The 21,953-nt window shown below is 36.1% G+C and overlaps 1 protein-coding gene across 2 annotated transcripts in view; it reads left to right on the top strand.

Annotated features, from left to right (window-relative positions):
* The window catches only part of DDX42 (DEAD-box helicase 42), a 38,475-nt gene that overhangs the window by 10,249 nt on the left and 6,273 nt on the right, over positions 1-21,953 (top strand). Inside the window, exons 3-15 of one of the 2 annotated variants that reach the window (XM_079133741.1) lie at positions 2,168-2,318; positions 6,921-6,982; positions 8,493-8,529; positions 9,356-9,505; positions 12,859-12,963; positions 14,263-14,382; positions 15,467-15,643; positions 16,147-16,275; positions 16,884-16,983; positions 17,542-17,589; positions 18,343-18,440; positions 19,860-20,136; positions 21,516-21,742. In XM_079133741.1, the coding sequence (XP_078989867.1) occupies positions 2,168-2,318; positions 6,921-6,982; positions 8,493-8,529; positions 9,356-9,505; positions 12,859-12,963; positions 14,263-14,382; positions 15,467-15,643; positions 16,147-16,275; positions 16,884-16,983; positions 17,542-17,589; positions 18,343-18,440; positions 19,860-20,136; positions 21,516-21,742 (1,681 nt within the window). Of the gene's footprint in view, positions 1-2,167; positions 2,319-6,920; positions 6,983-8,492; positions 8,530-9,355; positions 9,506-12,858; positions 12,964-14,262; positions 14,383-15,466; positions 15,644-16,146; positions 16,276-16,883; positions 16,984-17,541; positions 17,590-18,342; positions 18,441-19,859; positions 20,137-21,515; positions 21,743-21,953 lie in introns of those variants that run through there. The other variant, XM_079133742.1, reaches the window with a different exon arrangement.

The following is a 21,953-nucleotide window of genomic DNA, read 5'->3' as shown; positions in this document are numbered from 1 at the left end:
GTTTTTGTTTTTGTTTTTTTTTGGGAGGGGGTGTGATTCTTGGGATTGAACTCAAGCACTTAGCCACATCCCCAGCCCTATTTTGTATTTATTTAGAGATAGTTTCTCACTGAGTTGCTTAGGGCCTTGCTGTTACTCAGGCTGGCTTTGAACTTGTGATCCTCTCACCTCAGCCTCCCCACCTGCTGGGATTACAGTAGTACGCCGCTGCACCCAGCTTCCCCACAGTTCTTAAGAAACATATTTATCGATTATAATTTTTACCTTGCTTCTCTAATAAGGTGTTGTAAAAAACTGGGATTTAAGTGTTTGAGCCCTAATTCCTAAGGATAATATCTCTCTTTGCTGAATTTAAAGAAATTTCTTACTGTTATTATTTGGCATCCTGGTTCTGACACTGAATTTGTTTTGACTTGCTGTACTAGGGATTAAACCCAGGGCCTTGCACATGTGCGAGGCAAGTGCGAGCTACATTTTCAGCCATTTTGTTTTACTCAGAGATTGGGTCTCCAAGTTTACCATGCTGACCTCATACTTAGGATCCACCTGCCTCAGCCTCCCATATAACTGGGATTACTGGCATACCTCACTGTTCCCAGCCATAATTTTTTTTTAAATAAGTAGGGTTATTAAAATAATGATAAACAGTTGAGTAAATGCATAAACCAATAATATTTTATCATCAAGTTTTACTTGCTCTACATAATTGCATGCACAATACTCTTATATTGCTGGTAGCACACTAGGTTTGTTTATATTAGCATTAGCACATCTCCACAGACATGTGAGTAATGTGTTTACATTGTCAGTAGACTTTAGGAAATTTTCAATTCCTTCATAATTTTATGGGACCACCACTATATATGTGATCTGTTGTTGACCCAAATGTTCTTGTGAAATATATGACTATATAGCATATATAATTACTACATTAATTTGTATATATGTCTGTATAGTGTAAATTGTTGGTGCTTTTCAAATAATTTCTATGAAAACTTGAAAAGTTTTAAATTTTTAAGTTGCAGATTTTTTTTTTGTTTTTTTTTTGCGGTGCTGGGGATCGAACCCAGGGCCTTGTGCTTGCAAGGCAAGCACTCTACCAACTGAGTTATCTCCCCAGCCCTAAGTTGCAGATATTTAAAGTAATATTTGCTTTTATATATATATATATATTTTTTTTTTTTTTAACTAATTTTGAGGTAAGGTTTAAACAGTGTCTTGTGTTATTTTAGTTTATCAAGATCTGTATTGATACCTTTTCTAGAATGTTTGTTGTAGAAAGAGTGATGGTTTCTCAGGCTTTGAAGATGTCCTTTCTGAACACTTTTAAGTAGTGTGGGTGAATGATTGTGGACTGAGCAATTATTTTTAACTCTAAAAGTTTTGTTAGTTCTCAGAAAATAGTCCAGAACTTTTTAAGAAAGTCCTTAGCCCTTTGAAAATATCTTTAATTTTTTAAGGATTATAAAGAATGTCGTTTTTAATATTTCATTCAAAAGATTTTTTCCTTTTTAGCACATACTTTTTAATATTTGCTATTCTTATTCCAATAATGAAATACTTAATTTATACTGAAAATTTATTCGTTTTAACAGAACTGGGGATGTGATTTGAACAGACACTATTGAAATGGATTATCTGCTGTGACCACTTTCTTGTAATATTAGAATTTTTGTACATACTTATTAATACTTAGTAATTAAGTCCTTAGTCCAAACTCATGGGGGTCTCAATTTGACCTGAAAAGGAAAAAAAATTTTTTTTTTTTTTTTGGTATTGGTATTGAATCCTGAGGAGCATTAGCACTGAGTTACACCCCTGGTCCCTTTTCTTTCTTTCTTTTTTTTTTTCTTTCTTTCCTTTTGGGGTGTGGGGGTGGTAGGGTCTTGATAAATTGTTAGTTTTGCTGAGTTGTTAAGGTTGGCTTCAAACTTGGAATCCTCTTGTCTCAGCCTCCTGGGTTGCTGGAATTACAGACATGCATGCCATACCATGCCTAGCTAGGAAAAATCTTTTTAGTAGTAAGATAGACCATAATATCCCAATGCCAAAAAAAAAAATAAAAAATGGTTGTAGCAAAAGATATACCATAGTAAAAATTTCTGTTAAATATCTGATTCACTAATCCCAAACTAGTCAGTTTACTAATCTATATTTTAATTTTCAGCTATTTTGAAGATGAAGAAGAAGACTCCAGCAATGTTGATTTACCTTACATTCCTGCTGAAAACTCACCTACCCGCCAGCAGTTTCATTCCAAGCCAGCAGATTCTGACAGTGATGATGATCCCTTGGAAGCATTTATGGCTGAAGTAGAGGCAAGTATCAGTTCATTGCTTCATTAAAATATGTGACAATTAGCCAGGCATGGTGATACCTACCTGTAATCCCAGGTATTCAGGAGGCTGAGGCAGGAGGATTGCAAGTTTAAGGCAAACCTCAGCAACTTAGCAAGGCCCTAAGCAATTTAATGAGAACCTGTCTCAAAATTTAAAAAAAGACTGGGGATGTGGCTCAGTGGTTACATGCCCATGGGTTCAATCTCCAGTACCAAAACAAAAGCCCTCCCTCCTCAAAGTCTGTTTTAGGTTGTTTTAAGGTAAATGCCAGACACACAATTTCATCCATGAGTATTTCTGTATGTGTAAGATAACTTTTAAACATAACTACTATATCATAGTAACATCTTACCATGATCTTGCTTGCAAAGCAAGCACTCTACCAACTAAGCTCTATCCCCAGTCCCTGATCTTTTATTCTTACAATCCTCTTTCAGTTCCTCAAATATAGATGCCCCTTTATTGTTTTCTATATTTATTTTCTCTCTCTCTCTCTTTCTCTCTCTGACTCACTTTCTTCTTCTTCTTTTTTTTTATTTTTTTACTTACATTACTGGGGATTCAACTCATGGCCTTGTGTATGTTAGCTAGGCACTCTACTGCACTACCTTTACTCTTTATAATTTCTTATTTACCTCATCCACTTATAAAACTTAACTTCTGTGTGCATAATTCACATCTTTAGTCCCATGCTTTGTTCTCTTTGGTTTTAACACTGCTTTTCTAGAAGCATAGTGACCATTTTTACATGGGCATGTCCCACTGCCATCTTAAATCAAATTCATCATCATTTCCTCCTTAACCATTCACTGTCTTGTTTTATTCCTATTACTAGCACCAGTATTCATGCAATCACCTTTATGTAAAACCTTGTTTTAGCATCTTTCTTTCACTTGCCCGCACACTACTTATAATTCAGTTGGTAGAGTGCTTGCCTCAAATACACAAGGCCCAGGGTTCAGTCCCCAGCACTACAAAAAAAAAAAAAAAAAAACCAACAACTTGAGTAGGTTAGGGCCTTGCCAGGTTACTGAGGCTAACCTTGCACTTGATATCTTCCTGCCTCAACCTTCCAAGTTGCTGGGATTATAGGTGTATGTCAGTGAGCCCAGCTTCAAACATAGGACATAGAAAAAAAGTATATGTAATTTTTAACATCAGAAAACTGAGCCCTAAGATAATTCACTCCTTTGTGTATGTGTATGATGCTGGGGATTCAGCCCAGGACCTCATGCATGCTAGGCTGAGCCCTAAGATAATTTGAATCATCTGCCCTTCATCATATTGACAATATGTGGCATAGCTGGAATTCAGACCTAATTTTTCTTGCTTTAGTAGTCCCAAGAGCCTAACTTTTTCCAGTATATAACACTGCCCTTCTTCACTTACTAAGTCTGTTGATCTTCACAATTTCCCTTGCATCTTTTCATTCCTTTCTGTTCCCACTATTATTTATTCTACTTGATACCCTCTTAACTCTTGCATGATTTAAATTTTTTCCCTCCTTCAGGCTCTCTCCTCTCCTGTTTATGTAGTCTATAGCTACAGGTCGATGAGACCAAATCACATTTCTTATTATGTTAATCCCTTTGCTTAAAACCTCTTCTTCATTGCTAATGAAATAACATTCTCCCAGATTCCTTAGTTATCTTTAGTCAGAATTAATCTCTACTCTAAGAAAAGGGGGAAAGGCTACAATATGGATCTGTTTTAGTTTGACCTAGATGTTGTTTTTAAAAATGGCCACTATTTTTAAAATCAGAGAATTTTGTCTTAATTTTCAAGCTCCATAAAGTGAAATACCTGGCAATACTAAGCCAGCATTCTTGTGTGGCAAAAACAGGCTATTGCTGAGTAAGTGGCTGTCTGCTTTAGATAGGGCATGCGTTTTCCTTGATCAGATCAGTTTCTGTTTTCTTGACGTTGAGACCACTGCCTACAATTATTTATCATTGCACTTGCTTTGTAATTTTACTTTTGGTAGAGGAATATTTTTCCAAACTCAGTTCTGTTACCTAATCAGAAAAGAAAAGATGGAGGGCAATCCAAGAAAAATTAGCACACTTCTTTAGAAGATTATCCCTATTTATAGAAATGCAAACAAAAGTATGTCTATATGGCAAAAAAAAAAAAAAAAATACAACTTTTCTTATCCTGGCTTTATTCATTTGCTACCAGCTTGGCACCCATTAGATATTTGAGTTTCTCACCTTTGATTTAGTCCAGTTCAAGATACTTGTTGAAAGAGTATGTACCTAAAAGGTGACATGGCCAGAATTCACCTCTAGCCCCCAAATTCTTCATGCTGTTTTGTTCTGTATCTGAGTTCTTGCACTGTGTATTTCTGCCACTTAAACTATTCAGGACATTTATCATATGCTTCCCAAAATTATTCAAGACATACATGAAACTTACGATGTATTTAGTAAATGATTTGCTCTGAAAGTAAAGATAATAAATGATTTGCTGTGTTTGAAATGTCTTGTGCCCATTGTTTTCTTCCTCCTCTTGAGATTCGTACGTTTCCTAAAGGTTGTGTTTCACAGAGAACCTTTTGTCATCATTTCTTGAAATTCCTTATGATAGATTAAAAGAAACATCCATTCTTGATTTTTCTAGGTTTAATTTAGATTTGAATTATAGTAGTGGCAGCTGACATACTCCTTTTTGAATGAGAGTAAACAAGAACATCCCAAATTCTCTTGCTTGGCATTTAAATAGAAGTTGTTTGAAGGTTTAATCTTTTTTGGTACAGTATCATTTGGTGTAGTATCATTTCTCCTGGGTATCTTTTCAGTGTGTATCGAAGGGTTTTGTTTATTTTAGAGAGATTAAATATTGTCTGATCTAGAAGAACATGTTGATGCCTAAGTGGTTTTTGTTTTGTTTTGTTTTGTTTTGTTTTTGTTTTGATACTGGGAATTAAACCCAGAGATGCTTTACCACTGAGCCATATCTCCAGTCTTTTAGTTTTTATTCTGAGACAGTCTCTTTGACTTGCCCCAACTGGCCTCAGACTTTCTGTTGTCTTGCCTCAGCCTCCTGAATTGCCTCCTGAATTGATTATAGGTGTGTACCACCTCGCCTGGTTGTTTGCATTAATTCTTTTTTTGGTAGTTGTAGATGGGTAGGATGCCTTTTGTTTTATTTATTTTTATGTGGTGCTAAGGATTGAACCCAGTGTGTCACACAGGCTAGGCAAGCACTCTGACACTGAGCTACAACCCCAGTCCTGTTTGCGTTAAATCTTGATCTTACATGTCAGTTTTCCTAAAAAGTATAAAGCTTTCTAATATGTGAACTAGATGATTTATTTTTAGGTAGTGTTCTAAAGATTTAGACTAAAAGAAAATATCCTGCAAGTGTTGTGACCCGTTTAATGTGTTACATTGTATCATGTTTAATTTATAATAACATGTATATCTTGTATCTGGCAGCTCTCAATCCCTCCAAAAGTAGGTTGTTCCTGTGTAATACTTTTTAAAAAATTAATTCCTCTCTTGGGAACATTTGATTGGAACACTTGATTTAATAGAACATCTAACCATGACATGATCTACATAGTGGCATTTTAAAAAATCAAGGATAATCTGAAATGCTTTATAATGATAAAAAATTGTGCAGAACATGTATAACCTTAGAAAAACCATTTATATTCTTTTGATATTAATTTCAAATTTATAAAACAAAGGAACTATTTAGATTTGTGATTGTTGGTTTCCTGTGCATAAGAATTGCCTTAGGAAAATGAAGAAAACTCTACACATTGAACTCCATCCCCAAGAATTCTTATGTAGTAGGTCTAGAACAGAGTTTTCAACTCCATAATTATTAGTATTTAGGGTTGAGTAATTTCTTTTCTCATGAGGGCTATTTTATATATTGGAGAACATTCAGCAGCATTGCTGACCTTTGCCAACCTGTGACACCAATCTCCCTCAATCCCCAAGAAGTGATCCGTGGTTATGAATTTGTTAATTTTTCTGTCCATGATATAAGTATGTGTGTTACAGATAAAAAATTTTGCAGTCCAGCTGGATATGGTGGCTACTTGGGAGACTGAGTCAGAAGGATCACAAGTTTGAGGCTAGCCTACAGAACTTAACAAGACCCTGTCTCAAAAAAAGTGAAAAGGGCTGGATATATAACTTGGTGGTAGAGTGCTTGTCTAGCATGTGCAAGGCCCTGTGTTTAATCCCTAGTACTGCCAAAATAATAATACAATAAAATAAAAATCACACAATCCATGTATAGCCGGTTTTAGAATATTTGGATATTTCTCCTTTAAAAATAATTGTCAGAAGTGGACTTTGGTTACATCAAAATGCAATTGTCAAAACAACTAGGGCTGGGGTTGTGACTCAGCAGTAGAGCCCTTGCCTAGCACGTGTGAGGCACTGGGTTTGATCCTCAGCACAACATAAAAATAAATAAATAAATAAAATAAGGTATCATGTTCCATCTTCGACTAAAAAAAAAATAACTAAAGCTATGACAGTAGTTCTAATCTGAAAATTCTTTATTAAAAATTTTTCCTTTCAGTGTTTTTAGTTGCTTGCATATAACCTTTTGTTTCATTAGGATCAGGCAGCTAGAGACATGAAGAGGCTTGAAGAAAAGGACAAGGAAAGAAAAAATGTAAAGTAAGTTGTTTTCTTCTCCCTTACCTTGGTTACTTGAAAATTACTAAAATACTGCCAGGTCTACTCTCCCAAAGTTTATAGAGGAAAAATTTAAGGTACATAAATATCTTTTCTTGAACATATTCCTGTATTTTGAATATTTTTATAGGTATAGAGATGGCCAAAAAATCTTCGCATTTGCAATAATTAAAACGTATTCTGTTTAAAAGAGTAGCATTTGGTCTTCAACTATAAATAGTTGTGGTAAACATAAATTACGGTGGGGGTTAGGAGAACACTGTTACTAAAGTTTGGGTTCATTGTTCTTAGTTTTGTCCCATAATTAGTATAAAATAGGTTATAAAGAGTGACATCATGGAATCTGCAGTTGTAGCTTAGTGGTAGAGGGCTTGCCTAGCATGTATGAGGTATTGGGTTCAATCCTTAGCACCACGTTAAAAAAATACATAAAGGCATTTTGTCCATCTACTACTAAAAAAATAATAAAAAGTGACATCATGCGTTAGTAACCACAGTCAAAACTTCAATATTTTATTTCCTGGGAAAGAGAAGTCTCTTGCTGAATATTCCTAAGGCTTTTTCTACCAGGCATGGTTGGATTTTTCTCTCCCTTTGTATGCAAGTCAGTGCTTCAAGCCCTTCCCAGGGTTCCTGTACCATGTGGAGATTCAACCCTCCTTTGTTGCTTACAGTGTATTGCATCCTCTTCCAGCTGCCTTAGCCTAGTGGTGTTGCTTGCTGATTGCCTTAGGAATACTAAGTGCTTTAGGTTAGGTAGAAAGTCTGATTAGAAAGCGATGGCTGTGGATGGACTTGGCGTATAACTCTTTGGTAGAGCATTTACCTAGCATGCACAAGGTCCCCAGTTTGATTCCCAGTACCATGCCCCATCTCCCATATGCAGTTCTTTGAGGAAAATAGTTTGGATATGTATGGGAACTAAACCATATTTTGCATAACTGCAAGAGATCCAGCAACTGGCAGTAGTTCCCGTCTCCATATGAATTGCTTAGGAGTTTTAGTTCCAAGCTCATGAAGGAGTTACTGTAGTTTTTCAATCTCTCCCCCATCCACAAGGCAAATGATTTTGGCTCAAAGTTATTCTAAAGCTAGAAACTAAGGGACATTAAGAAAGTTGGGACTTACTTTCTAGTGTATACCAAATGCAGGATGTTTTTATAATATGAAGTAATTTTCACAACTGCATTGTGGTTTCATAGGTTGACAAGGCTAGGATCCTTTGGTATCTACAGAAAGTTTTTACTTCTACTCATATTAGTAATTGATATTTTTAAGGATACCATATCATCCCATTCAAAAGAAATGCCAAGTGTAGCCCAATAGAGCAAAACCACACATATTTGATTTACAGTGTGCTCATTGCTGCTTTGTTATTGTTAGTGTTGAGTGTTCCTGTTCTGCATGGAATCCAACACTAATTTACTGTAAGTATGGAGCTGGGTATGTGGAACATTTGCAGGGAAGTTTGTTTCTCCGCTTGTTTTTCCAGGGGTATTCGAGATGACATTGAAGAGGAAGATGACCAAGTGAGTTCCTATGCAGTATTTCTCTTTTATTTTTACCCCACAAAGTCTGTACTGGGAACAAGCTAGAACTTGCCTTTACTGAAATGGCCATTCCTGACATTTAGCAGGGAATGTCATTTGACTTGCTTCTTTTCTACCTGTGTGACCAATTGGAAATATTCCATAAAGATTCACCTGGCTTTCCCCAATTTCAAAGATGGAACTTTTGATCAGCTGACATCAAAAACAAACATGAGCTTTATTCAGCTTGCTTTCTTTAAATTCAAAATTAATGTTTATTCTGACAAATCAGTAATAGTATAGGATCTATTGATGGCCTTAGAGCATCTAACCTTTATCTCTAAGGGTTCTGTTTCATTCTTGTATTTGAAAATGGAACATTAATGACTGTCCATTAGTATTTCTTTTCTCCATTGTTGAGTTTTAAGATGGTGAGAACCAGAGTAAGCAATGGCCCTTTCCAGGTTTGTGGCCTTTTTGATCAGTGTCTGCTTCCAAACTTGGATTGGTAAAGTCCCAGTGTGTGTTCTATAGCTCTGGGCAGGTTAGATAGACACCCCACCCCAGGAAGGCTGTGGAATAAACAGATTTATAAATCTTCTGTTAGACAAGTTAAATTATTTTGTAGTACTAATTGCCTTGTTCATTTCTTGTGATTGTTCTCCTGAATACTGCTATTGTAAAAGGATTATTACTAGTAAAAGTCTTACCTTATTTGGTAGGTATTTAAACTGTTCAGTCTTCTGGTACAGTGTGCTTTAATTATTAGAACAGAAACATTTCCAACTGTACTTGGGTGTGATTATGTCTTTGTGCTTTCCTGCAGGAAGCTTATTTTCGATACATGGCAGAAAACCCAACTGCCGGTGTGGTTCAGGAGGAGGAGGAAGACAATCTGGAATATGATAGTGATGGAAATCCAATTGCGCCTTCCAAAAAAATAATTGATCCTCTTCCTCCCATTGATCATTCAGAGGTACGGTGTTTCTTGTTGCATTATTATTTCAAATGGATTCAGTTTTCTTTAGCTTTAATATTTAGGGTTTCCCAATATCTGAATACTCTCATGCCATGAGAATATTTGTACTTTGGGATCTTATCATCCCTGTTGAGGCTTTCACAGCCTACGGTGTTACTGAAAGATAGAGCTGAATCACTTGTTCTCATTTAATTTTAGAATTTTTAAGAGTTTTGTTTTGTTTTTTTTTTTTACAAGCAGCTGTACTTGTCTTCCTGAACCAATACTATCTTCCTTTCAAATGAGCCTTAAGACTTTAGTTGTTTTTTAGTTGCTATAAATATTATTACCCTCACATAGGCAGATCAGAGCCTTTTTCTTCAAAGTAAAGCCAAGAATTATGAGTTCCGTAATCAGGAAAAGGAAATGAGACTGTCAATATATATACACACTTGAAAAAATATCAGTGCTTCCTCCAAGTTAAATATCAGACTAGAACTTGCCTACCCTAGTGACTAGATCTAAAGCAGTGGTTCTCAAAATGTGGACCCCTGAAGGAACCCTTTCAGAGTCCATAAAAGTCAAAAGAATTTTTATGATACTAAGAATTTGCCTTTTTCATTGCATCAGCATTTGTACTGCTAGTATAAAAGCAGTATTGGTAAAATTATTGCCACCTTAGTATGAATTAAAGCAGTGGCACCAAGCTGTTCTAGTAGTTATTGTATTATTCCTTGCAAGACCATTGCAACTTAAAAACAAAAGTGGGGAGTTCATTTAAGAATACCTTTATGGAACAGTAAAAACTATCATTTATTACATCTGATCCTTGAGTTACATGTCTTTTTGTTTTTTGGAACTGGGGATTGAACCAAGGAGCGCTTAACCATTGAGCCACATCTCCAGCCTTTTTATTTTTTGAGACAGGGTTTCACCAAGTTGCTTAGGGCCTCACAGAGTTACTGGGCTAGCTTTGAACTTTGGAATCCTCCTGCCTCAGCCTCCCAAGTCACTGGGATTACAGGTGTATACCACCATACCCATGAGTTAAATGTCTTTTTATTCTGTGTGCCCAAATGGGAAGTACACATAAAACATTTCTGTTGCATATCAAAATGATAGTTGACTCAAGGAAAAGCACTTAAGTGTTCAAGTTGTAGGCTGAACTAGCTGTTTTATTTTCATGGAATATCATTCACCCGAGAAAATAAATGATACTTCAAGGAAAACAATTGTGTTTGTTGTCAGTGCTAGAAATTAAAACTTTCAAACAAAAATTAGAATTTGGAAAACTTATATTTACCATACTGAGCTTGCCAGTTTTTTAGTACTTTAAGACTATGGTGATAAAATTGATGAAATTAAATGAATTTTAATTTAAATTAAATGAATTTTAATTTAAATGAGTTTTAAAATTCATATTGAGCTGTGTCAGCATTTAGATAATCTGCATACTATCTTAGTGAACCAATATTTTCTATATGATCACTACATGACATTACAAAATCATGTTTGAATAAAGGTTCATCAAAATATAATCATGATCAATGGCTCTTTTAAAATTTTTATTTTTTAATTTTTTTTTTTTTTTAAAAACGGGTTGCTTTACCTCTAAGCTACACCCTCAGCAGCTTTTTTTTTTAAGACAAGGTCTCCCTGAATTGTTGAGGCTGGCCTTGAACTTGTGATCTTCTTGCCTCAGCCTCACTGAATTGGGCCACAAGTGTGCACCACCATTCTGACTAGACCAGTGACTCTTAATGTAATTGGTATAAAAAGTTCAGTGATTTGGTATCAGATTACACAATGAAAATAACCTTTAAATAGGAAGTGGCCACTAATCAAGTTTTAGTGTGATATCAAAAAAGAATAGAAGCTGAGTGAAGTGGCATATAACTTGTAATCCCAGCAGCTCCAAGGCTGAGGCAGGAGGATTGAGTTCAAAGCCAGCCTCAGCAACTTTGCAGGGTATATTTTTTTGGTTCCATCCCTGGTACAAAAAAAAAAAAAAAAAAAATTTTTTTTTTTGTTAAAAAAAATAAATAGGGCAGGGGGATAACTCAGTGGTAGAGCACTTGCCTAGCACATGTGAGGCACTGGATTCAATCCTCAGCACCATAAAAATAAAGGTATTGTGTCTATCTACAACGAAAAAAGTTTTGAAAAATAAATGTATTATAAATAATTTGATGTTAGAGAATCATTTAGGCAAATTCAGTTGAACAAAGAGATGCTTTATTACTGAGCTACATCCCAGCCCTTTTTAAAATTTTGAGACAGGGTCTCACTTAGTTGCCCAGGCTGGTTTCCAAGTTGCTGGGATTACAGGTATGCACCGCCATTCCCAGTTAGCCAAATTCTTATGTGGTGGTATGCTGATGTTTTGTATTCTAAAAGTGACCAATGGAACGAGCAGCAGAAATGACTGCTTCTCTCTTGGAATTAAAAATGCATAGCCTTTTTTTTTTTTTAAATCTTGCTGGGGATTGAACCCAGGGGCACTTAACCATTGAGCCACATCCCAAGCCCTTTTTATTTTTTATTTTGAGACAGGATCTCGCTAAGTTGCTGAGTCTGGCTTTGAACTTGTGATCCTCTTGCCTCCACCTCCAAGTCAGTGGGATTACAGGCATGCACCATTATGCCAGGCCAGCCATACATTTTTAAAATTATGCAAGCGGTTTCTTGTTTTTAAACAGGATAGAGCTCCCTCTCAGGGGAAAGCTTTTTCTCTTTTTTTAAGAAATATTAGCAATGTGTTTAAATGCCTAGAACTGGGTGAACAATTTTATCCAAAACATATTTAAATGTTATAGGATAAAGTGTCTTCCTTAAAATTCTTGTCCTCTTAGGACTTTGGCATTGTAGAAAGTCCTTGTTCTAAAAAAAAAAAAAAAAGAAAAAAAAAGAAAGAAAGTCCTTGTTCTGCTTCTAGGTTGTTCAACTCTGAGGTGTCATCACTGGGAATGTTAGTACACACCCAAAATCCTAGTGAGTGAGGGAGGGGTGCTGAGGCAGGAGGATCACAAGTTCAAGGTCAGCTCCTACAACTTTAGTGAGACCCTGTCTCAAAATAAAAAGGACTGGGGTAAAGCGCCCTTGGGTTCAATCCCTAGTACAAAAAAAAAAAAAATTTTTTTTTGAGGTGTTGTTAAAGGTTGGTCTCTTTGGGAAGTAGATTGATATTTATAAGAAAAGGTAGAAGCTTTATTTACTGGAAATGCGTGTCAAGAAAAAATGAATTCCTTTGGTCTTTCTAGCAAGAAGGGGATTATTTGTGTAATATTTGTAAAAGGCTATTTTGCACTAAAATCAAACTTACAGGATTGACTCTTGAATTCTAGACTAACTTTGAATAATTGGACCTGCAGATTGACTACCCACCATTTGAAAAAAATTTTTACAATGAGCATGAGGAGATAACCAACCTCACCCCACAGCAGTTAATAGATCTCCGGCATAAGCTCAATCTCCGGGTAAGACACTCATTTAGCAAGCATTTTTATGTTAATGGTAGTTGTCTAGGTTTGTAGTCCTGCTTTTTCAAATTAATAACCTTGGATATCTTTTCTAATGGTCCCTCAACTGCCTTTGCTGGAATAATAATTATATCGTCTAGGCTTACTTGTCTTTATTTGATTGTTTTAGTCCTCCAGATGATATTTTAGGATAGGACATTTTTTCTTTTATGTATTCAGTCAACTTTATATGTACTGTGCTGTGTGATCTAGCAAAGAAGGGTTATAAAACCCCTCTTCAGGGAGAGGAAACAGGATTGTGAATAACACATGAAGTCTTAGCATATTTTGAAATTATGATACACTTCTTAAGTTACATACAGTGCACTTTTTTAAAAAAGAAGAAATGAAGACCTTGTAAAGACATATACCCACTACTTTCAGAATGAGATGGTTTTAATTGCTCACCAAAATGTTTTGGGTTGTTCATTGGCTATATTGTTTAGGGTCCTTCTTATGTTAATTAATGAAACAGATAATACGCTGATCTACTTTGATGTGGATAACTTTCTGGTTCCTTTGCCTTATTGATTCCTATGTGAAAACTTGTTTTTCAAGAGGGGTTGTGTGTGTGTGTGCACGCGCACGCACATTCATTTGTTTGTGTTTGTTTTCCCAGAGGTTACCAATCCTCCCATAAAACCTTTAATGAAATCCTATTTGGAAATGTCAGCATCACTGGGGAATCATTGAAAGGTTAGCACTGTTGGAAACACAATAGAGATTATAAACTGTTCTTGACCTGGGCATAGTCATAACAGTGCTTGGCAGTGACTGAAACATCACTAGGGGATACAGTAACTCTTTTGGCTGTGATAAATTATATTTTTGTATCCAGTGGGTATATACTTGTCTTAATTTGAGCTTGTATGCAATTTTTGTTTTGTTTTGAGTAAATTTTGTTTTTTTTTTTTTTTTCTCCCACCTGGTTAATATTTATGCAAAACTAGGAAAAAAGAACATTTTTTTTTAACAATTCCTTGAATGGGTTTTCTTTTTGTTTGAGATAATTTTTATTTTAAAGATTTTTTAGGTATTTAGTCATTTAAAACCAAGTGACAGTTATCTCAGGAGTTGTTTATATGAGGTCCTCATTCTGTTTGAGGTTTTGCCTTTTTAGTGTATACTTTTGGCTACAGATTTGTTTTTACTTTTTCATACTAAAGCTAAATGTTAGATCCAGGTAAGTGTTGTTGAACTTCAAATGCTATTTATATTGTAGTACAAGTCATTCCTGGGAGTTGTCTCTATCTCTAGGTTTCTGGTGCTGCACCTCCTAGACCAGGAAGTAGTTTTGCTCATTTTGGATTTGATGAACAACTTATGCATCAGATTCGGAAATCTGAATACACACAACCCACTCCAATACAATGCCAAGTAAGTAAACATAATGAAAGACAAATGAAGAAGAATGATATTTCATAACAATATTTAGTTGACAAAAAAGTTAAGACATTAAAATAATGTTTAAGGCAGAATTATATTGACATGGATGAAAGGTACAAATACTTCCTATGGCTTTGTCTTTAACTTTTCCTCTAATTAAAAGGTGATCAGTTCTCACTGATAAGCGGATGATGACACTTAATGGGGGGTGGGAGTGGGACAAGAATGGAGGAAGGAGGGACTGTATAGAGGGAAAAGAGAGGTGGGAGGGGTGGGGGGGAAGGAAAAAAATAATGGAATGAATCAAACATCATTACTCTGTAAATTTATGAATATGCAAATGGTATGCTGTTACTCCATGTACAAACAGAAACAATATGTATCCCATTTGTTTACAATAAAAATAAATTTTAAAAAAAGGTGATCAGTGACATAAATGAAACCCAAGAGGATTTTTAAAACTTTTAAAAATTAGAGAGCAAATGTGAATTATTCACCCCTCTAGGAAATTGTAAGTGGCCAGGAAATGTCCTTTTGTGCCTGATAAATACCTTGAAAGCATGATATGAAGAAACAGTCCTACAAAAAAAAAAAATTTGTGCATAGACAAATTTAGCACTAGCAATGACTGAAATTGCTTTGTCCATGAACTGAAAACTTTCATTTATTACTAAAAGTTAATATCTTCTCTTTCCCATTCATAGGTGTGAGTCACTTATTCCTCAACAATTGTCTGTACCTTCTCAAGGGGAGAACATTTTTTTAAATTTTAGCAGTTACTTCCATTATAAATTGCTATTTTGCATTTCTACATATCAAACAAAATGTAATCGGTCATATTCTGTAAATGGTGATTGAGCCACATGAAGAAAATGATGATTTTTCCTATAAATCAAGATGCTTATGGGAATGTCAGGCCTTTTTCACTATTTGGTGGTCAGTATCCATAGCCCAGGATATTTTTGTTCCTTTGGATATAAATGTTACTAATAATAATTTATCCTTCCTCAGGATTTCCTTCAGTTCATCTTTAAAATTGAAATTTTAGAGTGTATATACTTTACTTTTTCTCCAGGGTGTGCCTGTGGCATTAAGTGGTAGAGACATGATTGGTATTGCCAAAACAGGCAGTGGAAAAACTGCAGCCTTTATCTGGCCCATGTTGATTCATATAATGGACCAGAAGGAATTGGAACCAGGTGATGGACCAATTGCAGTGATTGTGTGTCCCACTAGGGAGCTTTGTCAGCAGGTATGTGCTTTGTATAGGTTGTCTTCTTCCAAAAGTGGATTAGCAAAAGACTACCCAGTCAAGTGGATAGAATAACCAGAAAACTTTTTTTTTTTCCTCAATTGTGATAAGTACATACAAAATTGACCATTCTTTTTAAGTGTACAGTTTGATGGCATAAAGCATATTCACACTACTGTGCTACCAGGAATTCTGTGTTACATATTTTCTTTAAAAGTAAATACACTTTTCTACTGTTTTTCGAGGGAAAAAAGGTATTACAATATGGGAATTGTTTGTATTAAAAGCTCACAATGTTTTTCTCTAGGGTTAATTCATTTTTCTTGGTAGAATAATCAAGGCAAGATTTTAGACAGCTTGAGTTTATGAATAAAATTCTAAACCATGTTCTAAGTTTTCATTTTCTTTATCCCATTCAGTGTTTTTCAGAACTCCCTCTTGGGTTGTGATAGAGGTATTTGTTAGTGTCCCAGTTTGTTAATATGTTATTAACAACTTTGTAGATCCATGCAGAATGTAAGCGGTTTGGGAAAGCATATAATCTTCGATCAGTGGCTGTGTATGGAGGCGGGAGCATGTGGGAGCAAGCCAAGGCCCTTCAGGAAGGGGCAGAGATTGTTGTGTGTACCCCAGTAAGTATATCTTGTCTAAATGACTTCTCAGCCTCTCGTGTGGAAAACATGGTTAGTTTTGAAGGGAATTCCCCCCAAATTGTGGTAGAGCAGGGTTAAAACTATCCTGATGAATGACAGCCTCTGGTTTCAGTATGATTTTGATTGGTTGACTTAAACAGCAATCCAGTATCTGTAACATACACATTAGCAGCTGCAAGTTCCCCTCTATTTCAAATAGTTTTTCTTGTGCTCTCTTTGGAAATGGATCATGGTTACTAGATCTTCAAGAGTTAGAAAGATACTCAGTTTGGTTAGAACTGCCCAGAGGATTGTGATCTAAACATTAGAACCCATTAATAAGGTTTTAAATCATATCATTTCAAAATACCTTACAAAGATTGTTCTGGCCACAAAATATAAACCATGGTTAAGTAAAGGAAGAATCTAATTGCGTTTTCAAAATTCTGTTCTCTCGAGCTATATAGTACATAAAGTTCCAGGCTGTCAGACTGTTATCTATTATTATCTAAGACTGAAGAATTAGCACTTTTGCCAGGGATGCAGTTTTGGAGAGTTCTTGTAAATGTTTTTAATTATACTTATTATTCACTTTGTGCGTTTCACAGGGTCGACTGATTGATCATGTGAAGAAGAAAGCAACTAATCTTCAAAGAGTCTCTTACCTTGTGTTTGATGAAGCAGATCGAATGTTTGATATGGGATTTGGTATGCCTTGAAAACCAGTCTCTTCTGTCTCTATCCTCATACTAGTTTTTTTCCATGTTTTTCTAGATTTAACCAGTTATTTTAAGTATAAGAGAAGCTAAAAATACTCCTGGATTGGTTTAGATTATAGAGGATAACTGAGACATTAACTACTTTTTGGAGTTTTCTCAGAAGTATATTATTCTTGATTGAGTCAAGGAAATTTGAAAGTTGCCTTATGTAGAGGGGGAATATTTTCTGTTATTTTTATTCATATGATGTTGATGTGAAAGTCAAGATCAGTATTCTTGGGTAGGTGAATATCAAATCATCCAAAGTCCTTGATTTTTCCAGACTCTGTAAATTCTAAATAACCATCTTTGCTAATTGTGATACCACCCAACTCAGCTTCATGGAGGGCAAGTTTTTTGGAGTTTCTTATCGAATGATATGGCTAAGAGTTTCAAAGCTTCCTTAATTCCTACAACTTCTCATGAGAATTTTACTAAAATGACTTTTTCCAGGCCTCTTGAAATGTATTACAGGGTTATAATATTAATTTTACTGTTGTTCTTCCAGAGTACCAGGTTCGATCCATAGCAAGTCATGTCCGTCCTGACAGACAGAGTATGTATGAAGTAGCTTTATTATAAAACCTCATTTGTACTTAGAATGAACACCTGCCTATTTTATGGACAGTTATGGAAGCAAAACCAAGTATTTATATACTGGTTAGAACCATACATGGAGCAGCAATGATCATTTATCTGGGCTAACAAAACCTAAGAGGTTGTAGGATATAACTACCTATTTTTATAGATGATAAAACCAAGACTCAGAAATTGAATGACTTGCCCTAGTTTGTACAGTATTATCAGTGAGTAGAAATTGCACAATATAGATCTGATTTGAAATCAAAAGCCTTTTTCCTCAACCATGCTGACAGCTCATTTATTTGACTAAAAATGTAATAAAAATATAACAAAGGAAAATCTTTTTTCTTTATAGAATCAATTTCTAACTAAACTTAAAAAGTTCAGATAGATTTTTGTTTTTTAAAAAACAAAACAACTGAGTGATTCTGGGTTTTGTTTTTTTTTTTAATTGAGTCCAGGGGCAACTTAACCACTGAACCACCTCCCAGCCCTTTTTTTTATTTTATTTAGAGACAGGGTCTTGCTGAGTTGCTTAGGGCCTCGATAAATTGCTGAGGCTGGCTTTGAACTCACAATCCTCCTGCCTTAGCCTCCTGAGCCACTGAGATTACAGACATGTACTGCTCCAGCTGGCAGAGCTGAAAAATTCTGAATGTCAAGGAAGCTTAGTGGGTATTCAGTAAAGTCGTACTGCTTCTTTAACAGAATTTACTTTACTTTTTAGCTCTCTTATTCAGTGCAACTTTTCGGAAGAAGATTGAAAAACTGGCCAGAGATATCCTGATTGACCCTATTCGAGTGGTGCAAGGAGATATTGGAGAGGTAACCTTAAGCAGAGCTGGAAGGGACTCTACTGGGTTATTTCTCATATTATAGAGACGTAAAATTGATTCCTCACTGGAGATTAAAAAAATTAAAATGCCATGTTTATAAATGAGGCAGGATGTTTCACATTTACTTTGAAGTACATGGGTTCGTTAGATGAAACAAGATTGGCAAAATGTTATAATTGTTGAAGCTCAGTGACAGGTACATGGAATTTGATTTTGTTCATTTTGCTTGTTTTGTGATGTTTAAAAAATTCATAATAAACCTCTTTTTAAAAAGGTTTAAAGAAACAAAAAGGTCTACCTGAAAGACTATCATTTTAAATGATTATTTGAAGTCTGCATAGGATAGAGTGGGATGTCTCTTATGGACCTGGTGAAAAAAGTTAATGTTTGATTTCCTACCTATACAAATGACCTATGTGAAAAAATTTCTCTGAATTGCAATTCAGAATTCAGTTAAGCTGCTCAGAGAATTCCTTAAGTTGCTTGTTATGTGTTTTTTTTTTTTTTTTTTCTATTAAAAATCTGTGGGTGTGTGGTATGTATATGTAATAAGGGTTTTTGTTTTTTTGTTTTTTTTTTTTTTGGTACTGGAGATTTAACCCAGGGATGCTTTATCCTTTTTATTTTTTATTTTGAGACAGGATCTGACTGAGTTGCTGAGGGCCTTGCTAAGTTGCTGAGGCTGGCTTTGAACTTGCAATCCTCCTGTGTCAGCATCTTAAATTGCTGGGATTACATATGTGCACCACTGTGCCCAGCAGTTTAAAATATATTTTGTATAATACCACACAATAATTGTTCATATTTATAGGGTATTGCATATTTTAGTGTGTGTGTGTGTGTGTGTGTGTGTGTGTGTGTGTGTGTATACAGTGTACTGAATCCAGATCAGGGTAATTGGTATTTCCATCTCCTCAAACATTTTACCATTTCTTTTACTTTGGGAACATTAAAATCTTCTCTACCAGTTCTTTTTTTTTTTTTTTTTTTTTGGAAATACATCATTAGTTGTTGCCAACCATAGTTATTTCTTGCTGTGTTTATTATTCAAGAAATTTTTTGTGTAGTTGTCATCTTGACATTTTCCAGTTTTAATTTTTGAGTGCCTTCTATGTGTATGTATGAATTGTGCTAGGAACAGTGAGTGGGAAGGATCCAGAAGAGATTTCTTTATAAGGAATAATCTGAATAGGTATATGAAAAAAAGTATTGCAAAGAATTGGGATGCACAAACTAAAAAGTATGTGTACATACAGGGGGAGGAAGTAAGATGATTTGTAAAGAGAAGTTAACTTTTGAACTGTACTTGATATGCTTAAGGAAGACCCAGAGAGAACAGGGATCATTCAAGACTCCTCAGATACAGACAGCAATGTCACAATCACCTGTTTTGTTTCTTCCTTCCCAGGCAAATGAAGATGTGACACAGATTGTAGAGATTCTCCATTCTGGGCCTAGTAAATGGAACTGGCTTACCCGGCGTCTGGTGGAATTTACTTCTTCAGGGAGTGTCCTCCTGTTTGTTACTAAAAAAGCCAATGCTGAAGAGCTAGCCAATAACCTTAAGCAGGAGGGTCATAATCTTGGGTTGCTCCATGGGGACATGGATCAGAGTGAAAGAAACAAGGTCATTTCAGACTTCAAGAAAAAGGACATCCCAGTCCTGGTGGCCACAGATGTTGCAGGTAGAGTATAAATTTCACAGTAACTGTAACCAGTTGCTCTGAGGGTGCTGTCTTACTTTGTTTTGAGACCTGTATCATCTGACCAGGCTGAAAAACTCAACTAGCCTGGCCGGCTTCACCCTGCAGAGCAGCATTTCAGCACGGTGATCACAACCTGGAGTTCTGGATACCACTTTTCACTTAGCATCTCTCTCTGAACACAGTGGCCCTACAGCTAGAAGACACTTGGGGAAAAAAAAGGTTGTTCCCTTTTTCTGTGTCTGAATATAGTAGGTATCTTACATTGATCGTTATTAGTTGGGCATACTTCAGTCAAGATCAGAAAAGTAGCAGGGGTACACACCTGTAATCCCAGCTTGGGAGGGTGTAACAAGAGGATCTCAAGTTCAAATCCATCCTCAGCAGCTTATCTAGGCCAAAGCAACTCAGCGAGACACTGTCTCTAAATAGAAGACAAAACATAGTAGAGATGTGGTTCAGTGGTAAATTGTTCCTGAGGTCAATACTTTGATTCCTAGTCCAAAAAAACAAAATCAGAAAAGTTTTTGGAGTGTTATTTGGGGCGGGGGGGTGGGGGTGCCAGCGGTGAGGTGGTGGGTACCAGGGATTGAACCCAAGGGCACTTAGCCATTCAACAGCGACATCTCCAGCACTTTTTAAAATTTTTGTTTTGAAAGAGAGTCTCACTTCTTAGAGACTCGCTAAATTGCTGAGTCTGGTCTCAAACTTGCAATCCTCTACCTCAGCCTCCCAAGCCACTAGGATTACAGTCATACACCCCCACACCCAGCTGGAGTATATAATCTTTCACTTTTTTCTGCTGTTTTATTAGCTACCCTAAAAACTGATCTTTTTCTCTCAGGAGAGAAAATGCTCAGCTTTAAGATACATTTGATCCTGCGTATTCCTGCAGCCTCGGCTACTCTGGAGGCTGAGGAAGGAGGATTGTTTGAGGCCAGCCTATGCAAAATAGTAAAACCCTATCTCCAAAAAACACATTCGATTCCAGTTTTAATTTTTTTTACAGAATCTGGTGAAAATAGAGAGCGTTGGCAGGGATGTGGCTCAATGGCAAAGTGCTTGCCTAGCATGTGTGAATCCCTGAGTTCAATCTGTAGCATCACCAAAAAAAAAAGAGTGTTTGGCAGGTTATTGATGACAAAAGATAAACCGTTACACTAGATGGCCTAGCATCATTGAATCTGTGGGGGTCACATTTGTTCTAGAGGATAACTTATGTGCCTGTACTACAGCTCACCAAACCCATTCACTCTGCCTAAATAAGGGAAATTAATTTCTTAGAGCTCAAGCATTTTTAGTTACTTTGGTCTTTTGACTCCAGGGGAAGAATGTAAGAATTTGGTTGCTTTTTTTTTCAGCCCGTGGTCTGGACATTCCTTCAATTAAGACTGTCATCAACTATGATGTGGCACGAGACATTGATACCCATACTCATAGGATTGGCCGCACAGGAAGAGCGGGCGAGAAAGGTGTAGCCTATACCCTATTGACCCCTAAGGACAGCAATTTTGCTGGTGACCTTGTCCGGAACTTGGAAGGAGCCAATCAACATGTTTCGAAGGAACTTCTAGATCTGGCAATGCAGGTGAGGGACTGGGCACACGTCACGTTGCCTCAGATTGTTCAACAGCTAAGTTGAATTCCAGCAGGCAAGGAAGGTAATATAGACAGTTGGGAAGAAAATGGGTTACAAGGTACAGATTGGAATTGTGGAATATTAAAGTTCATCTGGTCTATTGGCTCATCCTGTCCTTTTGACAACATCTGTGTTGAAAAGCTGCTCCTTGCTTTGTGCT

This window comes from Sciurus vulgaris, assembly GCF_902686455.1.
Source record: "Sciurus vulgaris genome assembly, chromosome: 3".
NCBI classification, from domain to species: Eukaryota; Metazoa; Chordata; class Mammalia; order Rodentia; family Sciuridae; genus Sciurus; species Sciurus vulgaris.
Note: the sequence above shows the minus strand (reverse complement) of the source record. Positions and strands in the feature narration are given on the sequence as shown.